Here is a 13,982-nt window from a genome sequence, read left to right on the forward strand (position 1 = left end):
GAGGGCTCGGGTCACCGAGAAACAAGGGCAATACAACCTATAGCCCAGCCTGCCTTTGTAGAGATAAACTATTCGAAGTATCTTAACGAATTTCATGGCCACAGGAGAACACCTCCAGCCCCTTCCACACACACCATAAACTCAAAAGAGAATGGTGCACATATATTAAAGTGTGCAAGTTTTTTTTTTTCTTTTTGCAGCCGACTGAAATACTTTTCCTTCTGCATTTGAACTATTATCCTTATACATTATCTTCAGCAAAATTACTTTACTTGGGTTTCAAACAATTGTTAAAAAAAGATAAAATTTATTTTATTAAAATTTCAATCACAAAAAAACCTATATATCTCAGCTAAGCATTTATTGTACTGAACCGGAAAAAATGTAAAGAAAACTTTCGGTGTTAACGTATATAAGAGAACTTTCTGGGATGACATATAATAAATATGATATATCACTCGGCCTTCCCAAATATACATGTCTTTAAAGGACGGGGCATGCCGCTTTTCAAGGAGGAAAAGGTCATGAGAAATCAGTGCAAAGTTCTCGTTTTTACCCTCGTGCCTTGGATTGGGGTGACAGTCTGTCCTCGGTGTTTACCTCCTCGCAGAGTCGCAAGGGTTCCCCGGTTCCCGCTCTCGGTATGTTCAGGAATTTCAGCAGCACCTCGAGGGTGTCACTTCTAGGGTAGACACCGGCTACCGAGCCTCGAGTCCGAGCTCTGAGTGAGGCGAAGTGTCCTGTTAGGAGGTGGCGAAAGACGGCTGCTCAGATTCAGTCAAGTCTTCTAGGCTCGACCGCCCTTGATTTGTCCCGGTGCCCGAGTGACCACACCGGCCTGGCCTCAGCTCCCGTGGTACAAGTCTTAACTCTGCCCAGGGCTCCTGGCCCCGGCTTTGCATCAGTCTGTCCTGGTGGTGGTTGTGTCTGTGGGTACCCCCTCACCGGGGATGCGGAGTGCCGGGCATGGGGTTGAGGGCCGGCTGCCCCCCTGGCCCCAGGCCATGGATAAGGACCCGAGGCACCAGGGGCCTCTGCAGCTGCGGGTGGGGGGCTGGGGGAGTCCGGTACATACTGCTGTACATGGCTGCGGCCGCTGCCGCCGCCGTGGTGCTGTCCATGCTGCTCAGAAGGCTCGGGTGGTAGAAATAGGGCGAGGGGAACATTCTCTGCAGGGCCGAGTAGTTGCCCGCCTCTGCCAGTAGCTCCAGGCCCACCGCCGTCTGCCGCTTCCATTTTGTCCTGGAGGAGAAGAGAACAAGGCTGGGAGTGAGTGTTCTGTGCAATGCAGAGGTTGCTGTGTGAGCACAATGTGAGCACAGGCATATCGAAAGCATAGGACAAGAGAGCAAGACGTGAGCCTAATCAGGAGAATACACCGAACAGAACGAGCTCGAGGTGAGCACAGATATAGAGGGAGATTAGAACAAGTGAGCAATGTGTGTGCATAAAAGAAAGAACAGGAGCTGAGCACATATAAAGAGAAAGATTATAACAAGTGAGCAATATGTGAATATAAAATAACGAACAGGAGGTAAGCTCATGTATATAGAGAGCTTAGAACAAGTGAGCAAGATGTGAGCATAAAAGAACATGAGGTGAGCACAGACATATAGACAGCTTAGAACAAGTGACCCTGATGTGAGCATAAAATAACAGGAGGTGAGCATAGTTATATAGAGATCTTAGAACAAGTGAACAAGATGTGAGCGTAAAAGAACATGAGGTGAGTACAGATATATAGAGAGCTTAGAACAAGTGAGCAAGATGTGAGCATAAAAGAACAGGGGGTAAGCATAGTTAAATAGAGAGCTTAGAACAAGTGAGCAATGTGTGAGCATAAAAGAAAGAACAGGAGGTGAGCACTGATATGTAGAGAGCTTAGAACAAGTGAGCAATGTGTGAGCATAAAAGAAAGAACAGGAGGTGAGCACAGAGGTATAGAGAGCTTAGAACAAGTGAGCAATGTGTGAACAAAAAATAACGGGGTGAGCACAGATATCTAGAGAGCTTAGTACAAGTGAGCAATGTGTGAGCAAAAAATAAAGAACAGGAAGTGAGCACCCACGTATAGACAGCATAGGACAGGTGAGCAATGTGTGAGTATAAAAGAAAGAACAGGTGGTGAGCACAGACTATAGAGAGCTTACAACAGGTGAGCAATGTGTGAGCATAAACTAAGGCAGAGTAGGTGAGCACAGATATATAAAAAGCTTAGAACAAGTGAGCAATATGTGAGCATAAAAAATGAGCACGAGGTGAGCACAGACTTAGAGAGCTTAGAACAAGTGAGCACGAGCATAAAAAAACAGGAATTTAACACAGACATAAAGGGAGCTTCGAACAAGTAAGCAATGTGTGAAAATAAAAGAATGAGCAAGTGGGCAGAGACATATAGGGAGTTTAGAACAAGGAAGCAATGTATGAGTATAACCGTGAGTATACACTGCAAATATCAAGCACGAGGTGAACACAGATGTATAGAGAGGTTAGAGTGAGTGAGCAATTTGTGGGCATAAAAGAACGAACAGGAGGTGAGCACAAACATATAGAGAGCACACAAGTGAGCAATGTGTGAGCATAACAATGAGTATACTGAACAGCATGTGAAGAAGCGGTGAGCACAGGCATATAAGGAACTTAGAACAAGGGCGCAAGATGTGAGCACTAGCACGCATATACATTGCAAGGGTCGGCCTGTGAGCACCGGGCGACAATAAGCACGTATGCACACAGCTTGGACCATATGCGCACGATCATTTATTCACACTGCTGGGAACAACGTGTGAGCACGGGGGAGCACACCATGAACAAGCGCTGCTCGCAAACACCTCAGAGGAGAGCACGACTAATATACCATGCCATGAATATACACTGCCAGGAGAGAAGGTGGGCAAGGCAATGCCACTCCGCCGTGCTTGGAGAGACGTGCCAACAGAAAAGTAAATATGAGACAACATCTAAAAAATACAAGGCTGGGGAAGAGAGCAGAGAGAGCGTGTTCTCTGCGGGGATCAACAAGTCCATATAAACATGCTGCTTGGGCAACACATAGGGAATAATAAGGCACGTTTAAATTAATTGTTGACAGGGGTGATGTGGGACCAAAGGAACGGAGATAATGGCAAGAATGCATGTACAATACAGGAGACAGGCAATAAGGGCCGTACGGAGGGAAATAAACACAAATGATCATATACACTGCTAGATAATTATAATACGTTATGGGAAAATGCATATGGGCATACATATTTTATTAATGTGCATTACAAGGAGGTATGGGGAGGAATGGCACTAAGAGGATAATATGTGGGCACATACTCTGTTAAGAATATGATGTGGATAAAAAAGTATACAGAGATATATGGATACATTGTTTAATAAACACTGAAGAGAAAAATACTGAATTAAAATATGGACAAATGTGTTTTGGTAAGGATATGGTGTAAGGGACAATTATATAAATATATGTTTACAATAGTGTAAGCTACGAGAATTAATAGATCTCGGTGTACACTGCATGAATTTAGCATGGCGCCGAGCACACGAATACGGATGACATACAATGGAGGATACGGTGTGGTTCCGATGATATGGACAGATGTTAAGATAGAGTGTAGGGATATGATTTGGTGGCAAACCTATTCCTGACTATTAAAAGGCGCTAGGATGTAAGACTGCGCTACACACGTGACAATTACCAATATAATACATTAAAGTGTACACCACGAACATGGAATGGCGACGAGAGCTATCATATGTTAATACACTGCAGGGATTCTGTATGGCGACGAGATGCGAACATTATGTATACCCCTCTCGGGGTTCATGTATGAAGGCGGACAATGCCAACACACCTTCGTGTGCACAGAATGGGACGCGGTGTGACGACGAAGATTCCAGTACACTGAATACGATATGGTGAGACAAGGGAGGAATGGACATGAATTAATTTATACTGCTGAGATAATGTATGGAGAGGAGCAATCCAGACATACAACTTATCCGTGCACGTATGGATAAATGCAAACAATAATTTAGCAATTTATATTGCGTGTATTAAGGTACCAAGATGAGCGCAAATACATTTTAACTTAAAATATGCGTCGACAAACAAACTCATCGGTAATATGAAGGAAAGTTAATAAACATACAACTTAAGGTGTCGGGTTATAATAATATAGTGGGTATAACAGGGAATCCACCGGTTCTCCGAGACAGGGACTATACCCCAGAAAGAGGTACAACACTGAGCCCGCTGCCGGGGTGGGTGGACCTGGCAGCGGACGCAGGCTCAGTGCGGAAACATACTGGCTGGATGTTAGTTTGCGCAAGAAGATGGAAGGGGGGAAAGGGTGACCAGTGGAAGGGGCCAGTGGCCTGAGTCCGTGCACAGCTGGGTGGACACCCACGGGAAGGAAACAGCAGCAAGGACCGGCACGGTAAACCCGCTCCAATCAACATGACGGCAGAGCAATGCGAGAACCACGGTACACGGGCGCGGAAGGTGTGTGACTAGGGGAGATGGGCAGGTTTAAATGTGTGCTGCGAGGGGTGCAGGCGTACACGGATATAAACACTGCCGAGGAGCTCACGGACAGGGGCTGCACAGGCTGTGAGGAGCGGGGAAAGACACAAAACCTCGCAGGCGCACTGTGAAACTCGAACTGCTCTGTGTGCGGCATTTATAAAACAGTGGGCGAGCCTAAGCCGGATGTTCTTACATTAAAAAATATATGGAAAAAGCTGGGACCTGTAAGTACACGCCAGAAAGTAGACGCTGTTGAAAGTGGGGATTAGAACTTGTAATTGGTGGTTGGAAGAAGGTGCACATGGCGAGCACGGCAGGGGCAGGCCTGTGATGAGGAAGAGGAGCAGGGGGTACACGAATACCACAGCCCTGGAGTGGGCACCGATCACCTGCTGGCGATGGGCAGTAACAGGGCAAGGGCCGCAAGGGGCACGTGTGGGCGTGCGTGTGAGCGAGGGCTGGAGAAAGGTGAAAGTTCAATGCCGGCAGCAGGCGTGTGCAGACAGGACGGAGCCTCGGTGGAGGTGCACTGTCGGGGGGGGGGTGTGGGGTATGTGCACCAGGCAAAGGGCCAGTGCGGAGGGACGGTTCAACGAGTGCACGCCCCTCACAGAACTATCACCGTGTGTCCGCCTCAGCTAAGGACTAGTGGCTGTCACTGAGGTCCTCCGGGGCCTTCCCTCTCCCAGCACGAAAGGGAACCCGGGCCCTCAACCCCTTCCTTCCGGCAATGTGACGAACCTCGCACAGTTTGTATAATGTGGGCCTTCTGCTGCACTTTCCGTGCCGCCACAATCGCCGGCGTAACTTCCTCCAACCCAACCTGCACCTTATTTGCTACTGCAAACCTTTAACGCCCCTCAGATTCACGAGAAGAAAGAATGCACTGCAAGGTTCCCAGTCTCATTGGAATAAATTGAAATGTGTCAAGTTTCACGATGTAAGGATAAATTGAAAGGTTCTCAGCTTCACCGGAAGTAAGGATACACTGAATTGTGATAAGCCTCAAAGTCGTAATGCAGTGAAAGGTTCTCAAACTCACTGTAAATTCAAAGAAACGTTCTCGGTCTTACTGGAGGTAAGGATACACGAAAGGTTCTCGGCTTCACCGGAAGTAAGGATTCATTAAAAGGTGCTCAGTTTCACCGAAGGTAAGGATACATTGAATGACATTCAGTTTCACCTGAAGTCAGAAATTAGTGAGAGGCTATAAATTAACCAAAGGGGTGGCAGTTGCAGCTCGGCCCCGTGTTTACCCAAGGACAGCATTTCCTAGCAAGGGGCGGGAAATAAATAACATCTCTACTCAGTGGGGTAAATTAGGCACGAAAAATCCAAGTATCTCTGGCGCGGTCTGTACTGCCAGGTGCCGAAGAGAATAAGGCACGCTCATTCCTCCACGACCTTCTCTACCCCGGTTTATTTCCCGTTTTCCTGTTTCACCAGACCTGTAAATGGACAGGAATCTCTCTCCTGCAAAAAATTACCGAAGACAACAGAGCGGCGTGTTGGGATTGCATGCAAATGACACTAATGTTTCGAGACAGAATTAGGGTGGCTGGGACCGTATGTAATGAGACAGAATGTGATGGCGCGGCTGCGAGGGGAGGTGCCCTCTCGGCGGCCTCATCGTGGAGCAAGGGGCAGCCTGGCACCGGTGTCTCGAGCCCTGGGTCCAGAGCTGTGCTCAAAGTGCGCAAAAACCCCGCATAGACCCTTTCCACAAGCTTTGACCGCGCACCGGAAAATCGCGAAAAGCAAGAGCCCGAAAGCCGGCCCGTCTTAATTGAATCATAAAGGCGCTCCGAGAACTCGGCAGCATAATGAGAGTATGCGGGGACTTCTTCGGGGGGCACAGGAAGAGCAGCGAGCCGGATCTCTATTCCAAGCTCGCGCATCATTTATTCATGTGTGTATATTCGCTCACACGCCTTTCCGCAGACTCGATTAATTAGAGGCAGTTATATCTTGTGTAAGGTTTGTGGGCCTGGTTTCTGTGCTTGTAAATATATTTTAATTGTGGCCTGGGAGTTCTCGCCTTAGAGATTACTTGTTTGTATGCTGGGGCTTTTTATAAACCAGATGTGAATATTTTGTACATAATTTGACGAAACGATGTATGAAGACACTCATCTTTTTTACACAAACATCAGTATTAGACACTATCTTCAATCTACTTATATCGTTCATTCTTTCACAGTTTTTGAGAAAACGTGTTTTGTGTGTTCCAAACTACGACCCAAAAGTATGGGGCGGGGGATGTGACGTTAGGGCTAAAGTCGCCGACTTTGACGTCACTTCTACAGAAATGCAGGCTGTCCCGCTTCCGCTTACGCAGAGCTGGGCCAGATGTGGACCGCAGCCCTGCCTCTGCCACCTTTTGGAGGGCGGTGGCATTCTTCGATGGGGTCGCAGTGTAGGAACACTGCCCGAACTCGGGACTCCGTCTTTCCTGAGTAACATTTGTCTACCGCACACTATGTGGTAACTTTATGTACAGGTTTCTTAAAGTTGCGCACCAGGCCATTTCGCACCCAAGATTACTCTGCCTCGTTTGAGTTCACAACCACCCCCCGCTCTCACATCTCGCTTCTCCTGCCTGTGTATGAAGCAGCGCCCAGACGAACCCGCCTGTGCAGTATGGAACATGCCAGTGTGTTTTTATGTTTGTGTGGCTGAAACGTCGTGTGTGCGTGTATGTCTAGTACACGCGGAGAGTGTTTGTAAAGAAAGCCATGTGAGTGTGTATGCGTGTCTGGAGGAAGCCGACCGAGTTCATGCGTGTTTGTCCGTTTTGTCTGTTGGCAGCGTGTATGTGTGTGAAGCTTGATGCGTGTATGTGTGTGTGTGTGTGTGTGTACGTGGAACATGATGCGTTCGTGTATTTTTGACTGTATGTGTGTGTTTGTCCTGTGTGTGGTCATCAGTGTGTTTGTCTATGGGTGTCTGCTTGTATGTGCTTATGTTTGTGTGTGTGTGTGTGTTTGAGTGTGTGTGTAGCATATTTTGCTTGTGTGTTTTTGTAATACTAGTGAGTGAATGTGTGTGTTTGCTGTGTGGGTGTCTACCAGTGTGCTTGCCCTATACGTTTTTGTATTTGTCGTGTGTGTGTTTGTGAATGGCATATTATGCTCGTGTGTTTTGGTGGTGGAGGTGATTGTTTGCTGTTTGTATTCCTCAGTGTGGGTTTGTCCTTGAGAGTTTTTTTGTGTTTGTCTGTCTGTTCATGTGTTAGTTTGCTGCGTGTCTGTGTCTCTCTGTGAGTTTGTCACTGCGTGCGCACATTACCCGGTGTCCTTACCTTCGGTTCTGGTACCAGGTCTTCACCTGGGTGTCGGTCAGGTTGAGGGCTGCGGCCAGGTCCATGCGGTCCTGTACACTCAGGTACTTCTGGCGCTCGAAGCTGCGCTCCAGCTGGTTGAGCTGGTGGTCGGAGAAGGCGGTCCGGGCCTTGCGGGGCTTCTTGGCCCGCACAGGGGGGCTGTCCCGGCTGCTGGAGATCTCCCGGTCACCTTCTTCCTTTGCGCCTAAATCAAATAATCCACAGGTCTGATTAGGCCCGGTTCCGAACCGGCTCAGAGAGCAACTCATAGCACGGAGCACCCCTTAAAGAGGCGCTATTCGTTTTGCAACCAGCACCACTTATACACTTGTATGTGTGTGTGTATACATGTATGTGTATGTATATATATATATATATGTGTGTATATATATATATAGATATATATATACATATATATACACATATACACACACACATATATATATATATATTTAAATAACATTATAATTGAACGTGTAGCAGTTGTTATATAGTTGAATATTTCGACACATTCGACAAATCTTCTCTAAATGTTGCAAAATTAAAAATAAAGCGTACTTGTCCATCATAGCTGTATGCATATTTTTGTTTTTTTCCCTGCAACTTTTGTGTTCAATGTGAAGTCAGTCGGCTGTTATTTGGGGCGATAAAAGGCACGCAAAAGTTTTTTTTCATTCGATTAAAAGTCTACAAGAAATTTGAAAGCGTGCGAAGAAAAATAACGACAAATTCTGGTTATAAAAAAAAGTGGTGAAGTGTGTGAAATGGGGGCGGGGGGCTAAAATACATAGTTTAATGGATGTGTACAATACTGATTCGGTATCCTGTGAACAGATACACTATTATATATTTGCAATTTCCATTCTGCCTCGTTGTGGGCATATCCTTGCAGATAGATACATAGCACAGTAAATACACATAAATGCAACAATGAATTCCTCTACATAGGTTTGTTAAATCGACTGAGTGATAGGCTGATAAAATATGACAGACGGATTGAGCTGTACAGAGAAGCGCACTGTAAGGGAAACTTCAAACTACATGCCAACATTCTCGCACAGGCGGGTGCCGGTTTTTACAGGTGTCTCCTTTTTACCTGACTGTTTGTGATTTAATTAACCTCTACGTTTTGTGTTTCCTACATTTTGCACGCGTCTTGTTTTGAAGTGTAAACGCACCAGGAGCTGCTCTCTCTGGGAAGGATGCGGGCGCCCCTACAGCTGACCGGACACCCCCCGAGACACCCTCCGAGGCCGGCCCTGCCCTCAGAGGGGCGGCCACTGCCCGGCCCGCTGAGCAGGTCCAGGTGACAGCCCCACTGTTTCCGGACTCTATTTGTCAACGTGGTGTTTTTCTCTGAAATGCTGCGCGATCGATCTGTCAGTCCGTCTCTGCAGTGGCAGTTCTCGCAGCTGCCTTGATCCTCCCTGCAGGAAGAGCCATAATCTCTCTAATTGCCCCACTGGGGAGGGCGGCGAGCGCTCATCCGAGCCGGGCTCGGCAGCTGCCGTGGGCCGCACCAGAGCCCCGGTTCATCGCCAGCCGCCGGTGTCTGCGGCTGTGGAGCACTGCAGGGCCGGGGCGGCGGCGTGACACCCAGTCTCACTGGCCGAACCTGTGCGTCTCCCCTTCCAACATCCACCCATCTGCTCTTCGCTACTTTAGATAGGATGCGGCCAAAGTTTTAGCGCGATGAATGTCTTTATTAAATACATTTTCTAGTTTCATGATTAAAAAAAAAAAAAAACACTTGAGGTTTACGACAACATTAAACTACTTCTGAATTTTTATCTAAAATGAATCTCTCTTCAACGTTCTCGAGTTTTGAAGATATCGACACATTTATGTGGCAAATAGACCTGCGTGGGTCCATTGTGTTGTTTTAAATGTATTATTTTGTATTTGTGTATTTTTTTTATTCTGATGTAACGAGAATCAGTGATAGGTATTTCTAAATTTTACAGGGGTTAATGCGCACAAAGCTAACGCATTGGTATGTGACATTCGCAACTGAACGCAGCACGCGAAGTACTCAAACTATTTCTGTGCTCGCGTTATGTTTTTATAGGCTCTCTGTCCTGGAGGTGTACATTTACAATTTATTGTGAACAGAAATTAAGCTCGTGCTGAAAGCACGGCCCGCACAACGCGAAGCGCGAGCGAGTGTGCAGTGGGCAGCATCCCTCCGGCCCAGGGCAGCGGCGCCTCCCTGAGGGCAACGGGCGAGTAGGGGGCGAGGGGAAGCCTCACTGCTGGGGATGTGGTCAGTGGAGACTGTCACTGTCCCAGTGGCCCCACGGGCTAGGGAGTTTCATTGTGGGAAATCACTGGGCAGTGGTTTTCATTCATAATTTTTGAAGGTCAGTGTGATTACAACATGGCGCCAGATAACGGCCACTTTTGACAGTTTTAAACAAACCTCACAACCGCCACAGTGCTTCGGACTGTGCCACAGACGGGGAAGGACATGTCGAAAAGAGGCTTTTTATTGTTTGTTTGTATTTTATAGCGCGGACTCGATCAGAAGGTATTGGGGCGCTTTACGGATGCTCGTAGCTTGTCTCGGCGGGAGCAAATATAGCCTGTACTGACTGCCTCACGGTATAATATTTATGTATCGCCTCATAGTTCAGTGCACTTCTGCATAGTGTGTTTCAGTGGGTCGAGAGGAGGCCTCCGGAAGGCAGAGAGATGGAGAGCCCAGGGTAGGGCAGGGGTTTTGGTGAGCACAGTGTTTGAGGGTCCCTGGTAGAGAGGAAAGGCCTCGGGGCCTTCAGAGGGCAGGGCGATCGGGAGCACGGGATTAGAGGGGCCCTCGTGGAGAATTACCCCTTGTCTCCGGATGGCAGGGAGTGGGCAGTACCGTTTTAGGGGGGCCCTGTTAGAGAGGAGAGGCACCCGGTGCCTCCGGAGAGTCTTCAGAGGATAATGTGGGAAGTAGCGGGGCTCTGGTACAGAGAAGAGGCCTCCGGTATCTTCGGAGCTCTCCGGAGGGAAGAGGGGCCAGGTAGACAGGAGATTCCCCGGGTGTCTCCGGAGATCAGGGGTGGACAGCAGACTTTTGAAGAGAACCGGTAGCTTCTCTGGACGGGGTGGGCGTTCGGCATCTTCTGGCCGTCGGGGATAAGTATTACGGCTTCAGTAGGGTCAGCAGAGGTAAGCCCCTTGTTTATCTCACTGGATCATGAAATCATCCAGACTCTCGCTTGGCGCGTAGGAGAAGCCCCCGGTGTCGTGCTACGTGCCCAGAGATGGAGGCTCTGTTCAGGCACATCCGTGCATGCTCCACTGGTGTTAGCGGGGTCAGTCTTACCAGCGACTGTGGCCCTCGGACAGCTTCTTGTCTCTGCAGCTGAGCTGTCCAAGGTCACAAGAAGCCGTTTCTAGGGACCGGGAACTGGGGTGTTTTTCTTGGGCTCCTATCGCGGGGGCTCGGGGCTCTCCCTGACTATTACAGGCCAGAATTGGGGTCTTGTCCCAAGTGGACCTTTTTCTGTCTTTAATCAACTTTGTGCTGGATGCTTGTGGCTAGGGGTTATCAGGGGCCTTCCTGTCCGGAACAGTCCCAGACTTGGTTTCATCAGAATGGGGATAGATGCCTCGGATCTCAATGGTGCATCCATGTCTTAAGCTGACTCTAGGATACATCTCTGTGAGTTCCCGCTGTTGCAGGAGACCGGTCCAGGCGACTTCCTGTAGCGTCCTGTGAGGTGCAACAGCTCTCTCTGCCTTCAGAGGACAATGAAGTACTCCCTGTCACTCCGCGGCCCTCTCGCAGCTCTCCTTGTATTAAGAGAAACCTCAGATAGCTTCTTGCAGCCCTCTCGTATAGAGACTAACCTCGGACAGTTCTCTCTGAGTTCCTAGGCAGCATCTGCTGAGCCTCTTCCTTCCTGGAGGCCCGTGCTGAGCTCCATGCCTCTCCGCGGCTCTCTCTACCAAGAGCAAACTTGGATAGCTCTCCTCCTGTCCCTTTACGACCTCTTGCGGCCCTCCCTGTATCAAGAGTAACCTGGAACAGTTCTCTCTGGGTTCCTAGGCAGCTGCGGAGGCTCTCCCTTCCTGGAGAAGCCCTCCCTGCCACTCCGCGGACCTCTCCCGACTCTCCCTGTATGACGCTTAAACGTGGATGGCTCTCTCACCCTGTGCCTCTGCAAGCCTCTTGCGCCTTCTCTCTATGAAGAGCTTCCTGTGCTCTGCAAGGACTTTCTCTACCTGAAGACAGCCCTGGGTAAGTTCCATGGGGTTCTCGCAATCTCTGTCTGAATAACTGCTCCGAGTTGGTTGCTCCTGGCCTCCTAAACCTCCTCTCTCTGAAGAGGCTATCAAGTGAACTCCCTGTGATTCTCTGGGGTCTTTAGAATGTGCTCCTGCCTGAAAGAGGTCTGGGTCGACTCACTGTGGATTATTCGGGCCCCAAACAGCCTCCCTGTATGAAGAACCTGTCTTTGAACCTCTCTGTGGTATCCTGGTGTTTGTGCAACTACTCTCTGTCTGAAGAAGGCCCAGGATAGCTCCCCTCTGGGCTCTGAGGGCATTCTTCCTGTCCGAAGAGGACTTTTTGACGGCTCCCTGCTACCCCACCACCCCTTCAGTAGCAGGCTGCAGTCAGTAGTGGGCTTTGCTCGCCCCCAGGTACTCACCGTGGCCTTTGAGGTCCATGTGCGCCTCCTCCCGTGCTCGCTCCACCTTGCTCTTGGTCTCCTGCAGTTCTTGCTCCAGCTTAGGCCGGTAGGCCTCGCCGGCCCCTTCCGCCTTAGGGGTGTGCTGGTGCGGCGGGGAGGGCACGCTGGTACTGTAGGGGGCACATGCCGCCAGCGGCTTACTGTCGCCCAGAATGTCCTTGATGAGGAAAGACGAGGTGGAGGTCCTGGCGCCCGGCCCGGCGGGGCCCAGGGGAGAGGGCTGCTGGCAGAGGTGCGGGTGATGCTGGCCGTGGTGCTGGTGGTGCGGGTGCTCCTGCCCCAGGCAGTGCTGCTCGGGCTCGAGTGTGACGGAGATGGGAGAGGAAGGGGCGCTGCCCACAGTGTCTATGTCCGAGCAGGGCGGCGAGAGTGGGGTCTGACCGCGAAACTCCCCCACCAGAGTCCGCTCACATGGTCGGTAGTCGGTGCCAGGGCTGGCCCCAGAGAGGATGGTGTCTATGCCGAAACTCGAGGCGCTGGAGGCTTCCATGGCAGCGCTGCGTGGACACCTCAGGTGCAGCTCCTCATGCCGGGCCTCGGCGCACCAGAGGAACACTGCCACCTGAACGCGCAGGTCAGGCGCAAACTGCTACAAAGCTGCAAAATTCCCCGAAGACAACAGTGACTTCCAATCTCCGCGCAGTCACAGAGTTCCGCGAAGACACCTCCGGCTGCGCAGATCTAGTGGCAGACACACGCAAGAGCGCAACTTGTGGCGCAAGTACCTGCAGCGGTGGCACGAGTTCCCTGCAGATTCGCCTGGAGGGGAAGATGCCGGATGGAGCAGATCTCCGCGCAGGCACCTGTCAGTGCGCAGGGTTCAGTACAGACACCCAGAAGAAATGTTGGGTCCCCTGGGATGCAGGTGCCCTGGGGGGAGCGGTAGCCGTCAGTGACCACAGACGCAGGTCCTGCTGATGCCTCAGTCTGCGGCTTTCAATGAGGCTCCTCCTGGCTCCAGCTGAACTTTGTTTGGAAGTTGGCTGCGCTGCGGGAGCTGAAGGGACGGACTCCGGCCTCTGAGTGCGCTGATCCGCTTCTCAGCCTCCGCCTCCCCCGCATCGACTCCAGTCCCCGCCGCCCGTGACGTCACCTGGGACAGGCCGACCCCGGCCCCGCATCCCAGCCCTGCGCGCGCCCACTGCTCTTCTGCGCGCCCATTGGTGCCCAGGTGCGGGGAGTCGATGACGAGTCAAGTCAACAGCCAATCTGGGCCGACCATCACCTCGCTGACAGAGAGCCGCTACTGAGAAGCGCTGCTCTCTTTTTGGTCGGTCGTGTGGGCACCTTATCTTAAAATTCCATATGCACCTCTGGCCCTGGGAAACAGCAGAAATGGAAAGAAATAACGAAAATAAAAAACGGAAGGTGAAAACTGTCTTGGATGGAGAAATTTAGAAGAAAGACAGAAAAAATAAATGAAGGAAAATAAAGAATGGATTGA

General features: G+C 50.0%; 1 protein-coding gene across 1 annotated transcript; it reads right to left on the reverse strand.

The window, feature by feature from the left end:
- Positions 1-291: 291 nt before the first annotated feature.
- BARHL2 (BarH like homeobox 2) lies at positions 292-13,580 on the reverse strand. Its single transcript, XM_069232332.1, has 3 exons — positions 12,497-13,580; positions 7,833-8,058; positions 292-1,242 (listed from the first exon to the last, which is right to left on the reverse strand). The coding sequence occupies exons 1-3, from the start codon at positions 13,026-13,028 to the stop codon at positions 942-944; spliced, it is 1,059 nt and encodes a 352-aa protein (XP_069088433.1). The 5' UTR covers positions 13,029-13,580; the 3' UTR covers positions 292-941.
- Positions 13,581-13,982: the final 402 nt, after the last annotated feature.

Source organism: Pleurodeles waltl, chromosome 4_2 (assembly GCF_031143425.1).
Source record: "Pleurodeles waltl isolate 20211129_DDA chromosome 4_2, aPleWal1.hap1.20221129, whole genome shotgun sequence".
Taxonomy (NCBI): Eukaryota; Metazoa; Chordata; class Amphibia; order Caudata; family Salamandridae; genus Pleurodeles; species Pleurodeles waltl.